At 43.3% G+C, this 12,881-nt stretch overlaps 1 protein-coding gene across 2 annotated transcripts in view; it reads right to left on the bottom strand.

Moving 5' to 3' along the window:
- Positions 1-9,568, bottom strand: part of fbln1 (fibulin 1) — a 46,289-nt gene extending 36,721 nt beyond the window's left edge. The window contains exons 1-3 of one of the 2 annotated variants that reach the window (XM_049573249.1): positions 9,281-9,568; positions 3,947-4,055; positions 2,048-2,177 (exon numbers count right to left, since the gene is read on the bottom strand). In XM_049573249.1, the coding sequence (XP_049429206.1) occupies positions 2,048-2,177; positions 3,947-4,055; positions 9,281-9,335 (294 nt within the window). In that variant the 5' untranslated portion in view covers positions 9,336-9,568. The remainder of the gene's footprint in view (positions 1-2,047; positions 2,178-3,946; positions 4,056-9,280) is intronic. The other variant, XM_049573248.1, reaches the window with a different exon arrangement.
- Between the last annotated feature and the right edge of the window lie 3,313 nt (positions 9,569-12,881).

The raw sequence follows: 12,881 nt of genomic DNA, 5'->3' as shown, positions 1-12,881 counted from the left end.
GAGTGTCTGGAACTCGATGTTCGCTGCCACCTCATCCTAAAGCCTGATTTATGGTCCTGCAGTGTACCTACGACGTACCTACGTCGTTGCTGTGACGCCGTCGTGAACCCTTCGAACTTCTCTGTCACTCCATTTCGTCTCGGTGCAATTCACTGCCAGAGCGGTAGGGGGCTGCGTTCCTTTCCTGAATGGTTATCGTCATCTCTAGTTGATTCTTTGTTTAGGCTTTTCCGGTCACAGTGAACAATGGCAACCGAGAGAAAGAGAATCTTGCTGGAGTTGGAGTTGTTGGATGTCAAAGAAAGTATGTTAATACTGCAACATCTACATCGCAACAGAAGATGTTTAAAGATGGCGGGGATGGCGCAATCTGGAGATACGGAACCAGAAATGCATTGCTACCAAGCAAACCAATCACAGCCCTCTCGGTCTGCTTTGGGTCTGCGTCATCTCGATGTGTAGTTACATTTTTTGGGAGGTGCACATCAGGCTACGCCGGGGGCTACCGCGAGCCTCCTGCGTAGCCACATACCCTACGACGTAGGTACATCGTTGATTTAACGCAGGACCATAAATCAGGCTTAAGGCTGTACAGTTTCATTGCAGAAGTCCTGCAGGACTTTGATTTGGAGCCAGAGTCTGCACAATAGCAATCTCCACAGTATCAAGTATCCCGCCCATACACCCGTCTGAACAATTGCGAGCAGCACCACTGAACGCAAGCCCACCGATTGGCTCACACAGTTGTCAGTCATGTTGTAAAATCCTCATTTTATGACTAAATAACTAAAACCAAACTTATCAAAAACATTAATACTTGAACACTACCTTAAATGCCAGAACCCATCTTTAAGAAAAATTTATTTGATGTGCACTTTGAGTTTTCAGTTCGGCCCATGTCCCATCCATTAACATGTGGAGGGCGGGGTTTATGACCTATACTGCAGCCAGCCACCAGGGGGTGATTCAGATGTTTCGACTTCACTTTTGGGAAAAGCCGTCGTCCTGGATATCTTATCTTGCACTAATAAACAGCATTTCAGCGCCAGAGTCAGCACAGTAGCAATCTCCATTATATACATGCACCTGTTAAACAAATCATGAGCAGCACCACTGATAGCAAGCACACCAACTGGCACACATAACTGTCAATTATGACGTCAACCCCCTTTTTAAAGCATTAAATAACTACTTTATAACCAAACTTGTGACCCATTAAACATCAACATTTTAAGAACTATAAAAAATGACAGAAACCATCTTTTATTTGACGTTTACTTTGAGGGTGGGCTTTACGACCCATACTGCAGCCAGCCACCAGGGGCAATAGAGATTGTTTAGGACTTTTAGGGAGCCATCATGTCGTCCATCTTAATACAGTCTATGGTAGTGACTTGACCATTATTTTATCCAGTTACAGTGGGTGAAGCCATCTCCTACTCATACATATCTTCTGTCTTATTCACCTTACAGTATCTGGGCACTTTTAAGTCTGAGCCACCACCTGCACTTCAGTCGATCATGTAAAGACAAGCTGTCTCACTCCTAATTATCTCATCCTTTCCAGACAATGCACCAACTTGCATCCTCTCCTTGGTACATTTTGCCAAGCATTTATCTTCCTAATGTGTTGATGTGGTGTGTGTTGTGAAAATATGGGGGCACAGTGAGGGTTGGGTTGAGGGAATAAAAACATAGAAAGGCTGCAAAGTGCTTGGACGTGAGCCTGCGAAGGATTCTAGAGTCGGAGCTGAATTTATAATCCATCTGACAGCAACAAGCTCCATTCCTCCCTGGAGTGACATGCCTCATCCTGCTCACAGCGCACACACACACAGACAAAAACACACACAAACACACACCATCGCTCTCATCAATCATTTGCCTTCAAACTGGCTGTCCAGCAGAGTGATGTACTGTACATTGATTGAGTGGAGGGAGATTTTTTGGTGCACACTGTGATTATACTCCCTTTTTTTGTCTATATTTTCAGTTAGTAAAGCACACATACGCACAAATATATGTGCACATTCAAGTACAAACACACCTTCGTGGTCTTGGTCTCGCAGGTGTTGGTGAATAACGAATCGCAGGCTCCTTGGTCTTTGGCCACGTTGATACCAGTGGTGCACATGTTATCCTCGAGCACTGTTACACAGCACTGCTCCTGCACTATCCTGTCAGCGAGAGAAACCACAAAACACAGGTGGTGCATTTATTCTCAGCTCTATCAATAATCTCCGTGCCGCAGTACAACTCTGCCTGAAAGTGTAGCCCATTAAAATCAGCCCGAGGCGAGCCTGATGGGGATCTCGGAGTTGTCACACTAAAAATGCGTGGATGAGTGGGTTGAGCGAGTCCTGTGTGGATTCAGAGGAGGGCATCGGTCGTTTATTTTTGTTTTGCTACGCTGACATCACTGGATTTAAACTGGGTTGAGCAGCGCTCCCTGAGGCCTTTGTTCTGTTGTTTTAGAGTTGGAGCAACATTTCAGTCCCAAGATGAACATTTGTCCACCTCCGCATGTCCTTAATCAGAGTGGGATAGTGTGTGTATATTTTTAAGAAATTAATCTTATTATAATAATATCACTAAAACAAACCACTCCCTTTAGATAAGCATGCTGTGACCTGTGAGAGTGGGGAAGAGTTGCCCATTAATTGGGTGACTAACAGTTGCAAGTATATACAGTTTGTTTGAGGTAAATGACATCAGCAGGGCAGTCACTCTCCTTAGAAATCAGTGATGACATGTTGCTGATGTGATTTAAAGAATAAAGTGAGAAACACGTTGTTACTGGAGGCACTCCAGCTGACCTTAACCTCTTAGCTCTGTGCAATGAGGATAGTAAAATGTATATCTCTACTGGGATCAATAAAATACTTTACATTACTATAATGGCTGCTCAGATGTCAAAAGCAATAACTGGAGTAGCCCCTCGTGAGACTCTTATTATGAAAGTATCTGATCAGATTTCATTGTATTGTTTAGCAAAGTCCAATCAGTTAAGAGCGGATGACTGTTTCTGTTTGGTCTGAATATCTGTCTTGCTGCAACTTTACAAGACAGAGAGCATAAAACACCACCCCCTCACCTCTCCTCTCTCATTTCCAACCAGCCCTCTTTATCAACCCTTACCAGAAATCTCTTTCCAAATAAACTACCGTAGATCTCGAATTCACGTCAAGGCGCGCACCTCCTCTGCAGAACCTTTTAAGGGCACAGTCGCGCTCCTGTTTTTCTTTTCTCTTCTCCTCTCTCTGCTTTTTTTTTCTTTCATACTTCTTTTCCCCCTTTGGTGTCTGAAGTAATCGTTCAGATTTCCTGTTATTGCCTCTCTCCATCCTCCCTCTATGTCGCGTTTCACCTCTGAGGTATTTCCTGGGTTTTGAAACAGCCCCTCTTTTTGACCCCCCCCTCACCCCCTTTTCCACCCTGCTCCCCCACAAACCTCTGCCCTTTTCCTCTTTTACCCACACACTATAATTTAGACAAATTTGGGATCACTTAGGGTGGCTACGGTAAATGTGTTTGCCATCAGTGTTCACGGCGGCAGATCTCCCCGGCTTATGGGCCCTGAACCTGTGGCAGCACACCCTCTAGGGTTACCAGCAGACCTGTTATTATCCCATCACTATTAGTGTTTCCTGCTCTCACGTGAAGTGAATAATGTGCCTGGAGATTTAGTGGAGCAAGGTAAAGCAATCTCATATTAAGGGTCTACACACATTTCCCCTCATACATGGTACAGGCCAAATCCCATGGGGCCAATACTGCAGGAGCTTCTGTTGTGCAGATAGCAAATGTAAGATTGTGACAAAGGGTGCAGCAGTTAATGACTTGTAAGTCTAAATAAGCCCCGGGCAAGTCTCCTACCCAGCACTCTTATTCTGTATAGATTTGCAATCAGACAGTGAGAGCAGAGTAGCAGATAGCGCCCGCTCACCTGCATGTGTTTGACGCAGAGATGAGAGGCAAGGACGAGCAGTCTTCGTTATCACTGGCTCGCTTCTGGCCATCTTTACAGCAGTCCTCTATGGAGATCTGCTCCACTCCTGCAAAACATTAAAAACAACCCAAGGTGTGTTTGTATGAACAGGTAAAAAAAAATGGTGAGCATCTCATTCACTGAGCACTGTCAGAGGGAGATGTTCATATCTGGCATTGTCTGGTTTGCCGCAGTATGTGGACCCCTACTGACATGATCGCTGCAGGAGATGGACCCCAGATGGAGTAATGCTGCATCTGCAGGTATCACACCTGCCTCCATACACACAAGGTGATGCCCCAGAAATGTTTCATGGTGATGGCCAGATGGGGCCAATGAACATCCTGGGGTGGTACACCAAAACCAAAAGCCATAGATGAATTTCAGGAATTGGATTATGCTGCTGTAGTATGTAGGCTAGTTGAGAATATGAAAAGTTAAGGAATCACATACTGATTAATCTTTCAAGACAGATTCTGCAATTTACATTGTAGAATCTGTCGGCAGCCCTGTGTGAAAGACGACTGGGGGGGATGAATAAATACCACACATAACAACACAAAACTGCTTTGCTAGCTCAATCATGTTGTAACTAAGATATCCGCTGGAAAAATATTTTATTCACGGACCGTTTATTGAGTTATTACCTTATTTTTATACAGTCTATCGTTATTACAGACACCGCTAACGGCTAACGTTAACAGCTAACGGTTAGCCCAGCTAATCTACGATAACCATGTTATTAATTACAAAACGTGCACACAGAAATAGTAACGTTTGTTCAGTCATTGTGTTTACAGACTTAACAAACATCATATTAGTCTACACGGTGATATAGTGATGTGAAAAATGTGATATATAGCTAAACTCTGCTGGTTTTCTACCCGGAGTATTTGTAAAACACACAGCGATTCCCTGGGGGCACCACCGGAAGTGAAGGACGTGAGCGACCGCCAAGGCCCCTGCACTTCTGTTAGTCAAAAAACTCCGGGCTGTGCCTCCAGAGGTAAAGGAAGAAACCAATGGATTTACCAATGGATTGCACGCTGATAAATCCTGGTTTCTTATTGTACAGTTAATGTTGCTAATTATTCAATGTGCACAGACTAATACCAATCCAGCTACCTTTTGAGTTCCACAACAATGTGTTATGTATCCACATCATAGACTGTATATAAAGATGGATGACACGTCTCTACAGACTACCACTGTACAATAATGAACCCAAAATATCCCGGATACGGCTGCCGCCATCTTGCACTGGTGATGTCATTTGGCACCAGAGTTGCTGCAGCAGCAATCTCCATTGTCTTGAGTTCCCATCCATGCACCCGTCCAACCAATCATGAGCAGCGCCATTGATCACAAGCACACCGTTTGGCACACACAACTTTTAATCAGGACGTGAAACCTGGTTTTATAGCATCAAATAAATAGTTTTAACCAAACTTGAAAAAAACAAGCACTTGAATGAACGTCAACATTTAAAGAACTCCCTAAAATGACGAAAACCATCTTTTATTTGACGTTTATTTAGAGTTTTTAGTTTGGCCCAGGTCCCATCCACTAACATGGAGGAGGCAGGGTTTACGACCTATACTGCAGCCAGCCACCAGGAGGCGACTGAGATGTTTTGGCTTCACCTTTTGGGAGCTGTCATGTCGTCCATCTTTATATACAGTCCATAGCAGTTACTTGACCATTATTTTATCCAGTTAAAGTAGGTTAGGCCATCTCCTATTCATACATATCTTTTTTCTTATTCACCTTATAGTACCTGGACACTTTTAAGTCTGAGCCACCACCCCAATCAAGATTTGGCTTCACTTTTGGGGAGCTGTTGTGATCTGTATGTGTTAGACGATTCATTGTTCTTCAGATAGACTGGTTGTCCTTTTCCCCATCAAGACAAATATACAGCATCACAGTTGGATACTAGTAAGGAACAAAACATTTACAGGGAACAAGCCGTACTCAAGTTTAGGGTACCCTTAGAACCCGTTTTCATTCTTGAGTTAAAAGTTCAGGGACCCCTTTTTGAAAATGGCCAGTTGTTACCTCACCAAAATTTAGCCTAAATTTGGAGAGTTACTACACTGCTTACCAACAAGCTATGCCAATATTATTGGTTCCAATGGATGCCTTAGGTTGTGTCGTTTCACAAGATACCACTACCTTTGTGCTAGCTTAAAAGATGAGCGTGCCACAGCCTGTTGAAACAGTCATGTCAACCTCAAGTTATTTTCGCCAGGAGGGCAAGCAATTGTATCAGATGGGCAATGGCCCCCTAGCGTCCTCCCTTTGGGCTGCCCCTGTTAACACACTCGCCTTGAGACTAATCTCATGCCTTTTTAGCTGATCATGATGAAGCATATCAGATGGTATTGTTTTGTAACATTAAGCATTCTTTGATAAACACATTTTCTTTTGGCAAAGATAAATCCTGCTGATTGAGACGAGTTATGATAATCACATTTGGAAATCTAACCCAAACAAAAAGGATACTGCCGTTGTCCTCTAAGGCATTCTCTACAAGATGGAAAAACAAAATCAAAATCTGTCAATTCAAATTGCCCGTAGGCCTTTTTTAAAATATTTTTTTGCCAAAGACAATGAATGATGGATATGTTGTTGCAGACACAAGAGATTTTTTTTTTTTTTTTACTGGAGCAAAACCAACTCTGTGGTGATCTGGCTGTTTATTCATGTGGATTAGAGAGCGTGGAATGCCTTGACTCTGTAAACAATCAGCCGTCCCAATCACATCAAGTACATTCATTCGCCTGTGGTTTGTGTGATCTGCCAAACGTGAAATAGCTTTGGCAGATCGGCTTCTTGGACTTTTTTTGCCTTCAGCTCAAACCAGGATAAGTGCGTCAAATTGTTATTAACAGTAAATCCCCCGGGATTAAAAAAAAAAAAAAAAACACAGAAAAAATAAAACAAACTTACCGTGAAATAAATTCTGTCGACCCATTGTAACAGAATACGAGTTGTTGCTGGTTAGTGACCGAATGCCCTGAATTATTGGGAATAGTGATTGTGAAACTCGCTGAACAAATCCATCTGTTTGAGACACAGCGTCTGCCGTGAACAGTCTGGCAGAAGTCAGCAACTTCAGATAATAAGTTAGATTACGCTGGGAGGACAAGTGTCTGGAATAGCAGTCCTCAGTTTTATAGATTTGCTGTCGTCTCCCAGAGGGGCAGGAGGAATTTTATGATAACCAGTAAATCAGAGATGAAGCACAAGCAGGAATAGTCATCACCACAAACAGTTTTCTGCATTGATAAACTTTGTAACAACACAATGTAAGCATTGCAATAAAACTCTTAATTTCCCAGAACAGTTTGCAGGCTTCTATAAACCCAGTGTTGCAGCACAGAACTACGTCAGGGCCAAAACATCACAAGAGTTTATTCAAATCGATGTGTTTTTCCTCAGAAGAAAGCGAGTCATTTCTCCAGTGCAGGCTGCAGGAAAATGAAACGCAGAATTAAAACACTGTATCCAATGCTACTACGCAAAGGATGATTAAGCTGGCAGAAAGGAGTGAATATAGACAGAGGATTTATTACTAGGCAGCCACATTAGCTGACTCACTACTGACTTCTGGAAGTCTGGCACATCCCAGAATTCTCTGGCCAATAAACCTTGTAGCAGCTGGATGAAATGAGATGGTATTTTAAAAGCTTTTCACATGGGCCTACCAAGTGGGCCCTCTCAAAGTCTCTCTCTGTCCTCTATCTGTTTGCAAAGTAAAACTAGGACTCCAACATAACATTTACCTCCAAAAAATATGATAATATGGATATGAATTTGCACCATTAATGCCTCATATAAAGGTGTTAATGGCCAAAAGTCAAACACAGTGTTTGAAATGACAGCTGGCCTCCTACTGTAATTGCTCACACTGCTCTGCCCACAGTAGCTCTCTGCTGATAACTAACTCAAACCCACAAATGGCATCACAGAGTCATTCCAACGCCACCACTGTCTGCTGCTCCAGCAAACCCAAATTGAAAGACCAGAAGTGCCTTTAAAAGCCGTGTGGCGCTGTTTTATCAAAAGAGGCAAACCAGGCGCAGCCGTGCCGCGGTTCCCTGTCTCTGTGATGCATTGTCTGTCTGTCTAGAGAGAGGGCTGATTTCCATCTTGGATGGCAGTGCTGGTTGTGAGGGCCATTCTGTCTTGGCAGGGCAGCACATGGCTTGCCTGCGTCTAGACGCCTCATGTAAACAAGGCTTAATGAGCCCACTGGTGGAGCTCCGCCCAGACAGAGTAGTTGGCCTGGGCCAGACGTCACAACAGCAGTGTGCATCTCCTTCACGGGCTGCACCCGAGGCTTTAGGTCAGTCACAGTTATATAAAAACTTCAGTCTTTACATGATACACACAGGTACTCACTTAACTAAGGGAGGTGATAGCTGACTGAATTTCACCCCAGACTGACCCTTGACACAACCCCCCACAGCTTGGAGAAAAGTGGCCCTGCTGACTGTGAAAGTTGCCCCATGTGTGACCAGGGGACCAGGAGCATTTGGGTGTGTATAAATCACATTCCTCTGTCCGGACCACCCTGTCCTGGTGAGACGCTGGTCGTTCTGACAGCATCACAGCATACCAAGGCACTTGGCCTTTGACTTGGAGGGCAGAAAGTGGAGAAACCGGAGCAAGGAGAGCTCTTATCCAACTTATGTGAAACTGCATTTTGACACTCACATAAAATCTTCTTTTATCACTTTATAAATCAAGTTGAATCTTGGCTATAGCATAAACAATGTGTAATGAATGAAAGAGGGAGTCTACTTTTTGACATGACATTTTCAAGTTATATGGAGCATCTGGATGTTGTCCTCAGTCATGCATGACTGAAGAGTTTACAGCTGCTAGAAATTACTTCATATGACAGTTAATATCACTCCCTACATTGGAAGTTGGGAGGTTACATGATGTTTTGTTGCATTTATGTAATGACATAATGGGAAATCTGAGCTTCATTTCAATCCTAACATGCAACACTTTGAAGCACCCAGCTTTGTGAGCTTAGCTTTCATCACATGCCCCAACTAGTCCTGTGATAAATTCGTCACCTCCTTGTGTCTCACTCTTTGCCTTTATCACTTTGATTCCTACTGTACATACCTTCACAAAGTCGTGTTAAAAAGTTATCTTGCAACATCATATATCAACACACATGTGCAGCATATCATTCTTTGTCTCTGTTTGGATTAGCTCAATTAAAAGTCATCTGGTAGTGGTGATAGAGTTTCTTCCAGGAAGGTAACTTACCTTGTCCAAGCAGAACTCCGAACAGAGAGCAGAGCAGCACTGCACACGGACCCATTGAATGAAAAGAGATTCAACTTTGGGAGGGGAGAAAACGATGTCCGAGAGCTTTGAGAGTCCCGATGCTGGTTCTTGTGCAGGATGTGTGAATAACGAGTGTTTTAGTGCTCCTGTAAAAACAGAAAGACTGACTCCGCGGGACAGAAGTGGAAGTGATGGAGCTGAGTGAGTCGCAGTTGCAGCGTGACTGCAGGAATGAGCGTCCAATTATGACACTGCGAGGGGCGGGCTGGGCCACAGGCACACTCAGACTTATTGCTAATCACATGGGTTTTTTCCCAACTTCAGATGAAGGGTGAGCTCATTTACAGTAGCCTGTGTCGCAATTTAAAAAATGATCTGGTTTTTGGGACCTACAGATTGGCTCTATACTGTAAGTCCCAAGTCCTCAACTTTGTGTTTTGAGCCCTTAACTAGTCATTGTGCACTCTTCACCAAATGTTAAGCAATTTACTCAACATAATAATATATATATATATATTTTCTTAAATTAACAAAATCTCTTGAATAAAATCTTTTAAAAGAAGGTTTTTGGAAGTTGTTGTATCTCTTGTAACCCACATATTTTGCACACCGCAGCTCCTTTTCTGTTGACCACCACCACAGAGTAGGCCAGAAATTAGTTTTACCACTCACGCTTCCCTTGTCTCAAAGTCAATGGGTCTGTCAGACTAGCTGTTTCCCCCTGTTTCTAGTCTTCATACTAAGCTAAGCTAACTGCTTCCTGGCTTCAGTGTGACACTTAAAGGAACAGTGTGTAACATTCAAGGGGATTTAGTGCCATCTAGTGGTGATTTAAGGCAGCTGTGCGGAACTTTTTACCATTAATAAAACTGTCTCTAGTTCGTATCACCCCTCCTTGAAGATCCGCATATTTATTTGAACCCAACAGCGACAAAAAGCCTTTCTCTGTATGGCTATTTAGCGTAGCCTTGGTCGGGTCAGACACAGCAGAAGTCAGCAAACCAGAATACGGCACCCGGAGGTGGAAGAAAGTCTGCACGCCCGCAGCAGCCCGCAGCCATTAAACCACAGAAGAAGAAGAAGAAGAAGAAGAAGAAGCCGTGTTTACAGAGAGTGTTCTTCAAGTAAACGGTAAGCAACGGGCATTGCTGAACACTTAACAGTTTTACTAGATGTATCTGTAAGGACTTGGTTGTACTTTTGATGTCATGGCGGATAAAGAAGGAGCACCATCTAAAAGAAAAAGAACAGAAGAACAGAAGAAGGCTAAACGGGACAGTGATAGGGCTCGAGCCCAAACGCGTGTAAACCTCGGTCGGGCATTCACCAAGTGGAGAGAGCTGAGAGATTTGAAAGGTTTTAAAACTGATCCCGAGTTGGCCCTTTTCCTAATCGACAGGTATGAAATGTTTGTTTTTATTTAGAGAATATACCGCAACTTGTTAGACGTTGTTTCACTTCAATATATGACGACATGGAAGTTATAAGCAAGCTAAATGTAACGTTAGCTGATGTGAACCGCTTTTGTCTAGTAACGTTACAACAAATGCCACAAAATTATCTGTGACTGTGACCATGAACGCAAATATACAGCAGGCAGTTGTCCTCAGTTTATAAGGAATTCAGAGCTACACCAGAGCATTTATGATTTTCCTCTCGCTCTCCAAAACAAATGCATGCTGTAATTGCTGGTTGCAGTCGAGATTTTATGAATGAAGTCGAATGCTGGCTGCAGTTGGAATTTTACAACACCAGGCTGTGGGTGTCATACCGCTTCGACCAAAGGGGGCGCTATAATCAACGAAAATGTAAAGTTCCGCACAGCTGCTTTAAACCGGTAAAAACACTGACTAATGCAGTTTAACGCTAGAAAACAAAAATCAGTGTTTTTCCAATGTTCTTATTGTGGAGGGATTTCTTACAACAATGGCCAAAGTGAAAATGTGAATGGCCCTATCTAGAGCCAGTTTTTGGTTTGTCTCTTCTAGGCTACTGTAGAAACATGGCATTGCAACATGGCGGACTCCAGCGAGCAGGCACCAACAAGAAAGTGCGCCAGGGACGAAGCCTAAAACCTGGGAATGAGTTTGCAGTTTACCACTCACGGTTCCCTCGTTTCAAAGTGAATGGGTTTTTGGTTAGGTGCCTGAAATAAGGTCTGTGGTTCACACAAGAGACCAAGAGACTTTTGAGTTTCCTTCTACGAAAGTTACGAAAGCTTCAAGCTTCTATGTCTTGGTGGTAGCTATCAAGTGCATAAATGAAACTACAGAACGCCATCACGCCAAACCGTGCCAAACGTGGCTTTACAGTCTTGTTATGGTCATGTGACCGTAGCATTGTTTGTTCATAGCCTTACATTAGCTTTTTACTTCTGGTGATTGCATCTGGGCTTTAATAATCATGAAATAGAGTTAATTTGTGAAGATTATCTTGCTTAAAAAATCATAAACGTTTGTTTGCCACAAAGCTTATTTTCGGTAAAAATCCCAAATCCAGTTGATGAGGCTTTTTGATGAGGGAACCAGTGCGATGCTAACTTCTACCTACAGAAGAACATCATCCCTTGAGCCCTCTATAGACTGTAAAAACAATGTACATAGCCACTGCCGTCACCCATTGATTTGTGGACTCCCGTTTTGGAGTCTTGAGTTCGGCATTTGCATTTTGGCCATGGCCATCTTGGTTTTTTGGAGTCGGAAGTGACCATATTTGAGAGAGAGAGGCCACTGCACCGTTTTTGTACGTGAACAAAATTATCTTTGGTGCCATTTTTACCAACTGTCTCTCAGTAACGTGATTCTTCATCGTTCTCTCTTGCAACTCGATTGGATGCTGTCACATTCAAAGTAGATCTGGTGAATTACGTGTTGACTTCCTAGGAGTGAAAAGCGATGTTAGTTTGAATCTGGGAATGAAGGGAAATTAATTGATGCATGGCACACTTAAAAAAAGTGTTTAAACTGACTTGAAATCTTTGGGCTTGGGGGAAAGTACAAAGTATTTGCAAGTCAAAAGGCTCAAGTCTAAGGCAAGTCACAAGTCGCTGGTATTAATGTCCAAGACGAGTTGCAACTCTAACTTTGTTAAGTCGAATCTTAAGTCATCAAATTTGTGACTTATGTCTGAGTCATGTCCAAGTCATGTGACTCAAGTCCACATCTTGGCTACACTCTGACAGGAATGGTTATACAAAAGGCCGGGAACTGCCCATTGGTCCGACAAAACATTGTTCCGACCATATTAAACCCATTGTTCTGAAGTCCATTCCGAAATCATCATGATGCCCTGTGGTTAAGGTCTGGTTAGGTTTAGGCACAAAAACCACTTGGTTAGGGTCAGGAAAAGATCATGGTGTGGGTTAAAATGAAAAAGAAAGTGGCAAACACATAAGCTGTGAGCCTGCTTCGCCTCAAGCCTTTCCCAGCTGACCCAGAGCCGGTCGCGGCGCACCATCAAAGTAGAAATACGCCCACCGGGAGCCATTGAGTACTGCGGACCGTCGGACCAATGGGCGGTCGGACCAATGACATGGACCCCAAAAGGCCTACACCAGCTGACATTCTAATGTTTATTCACT

Source organism: Epinephelus fuscoguttatus, linkage group LG4, assembly GCF_011397635.1.
Source record: "Epinephelus fuscoguttatus linkage group LG4, E.fuscoguttatus.final_Chr_v1".
In the NCBI taxonomy this organism is placed as follows: domain Eukaryota; kingdom Metazoa; phylum Chordata; class Actinopteri; order Perciformes; family Serranidae; genus Epinephelus; species Epinephelus fuscoguttatus.
The sequence above is the reverse complement of the archived record's forward strand: the minus strand, read 5'-3'. Positions and strand labels throughout refer to the sequence as shown.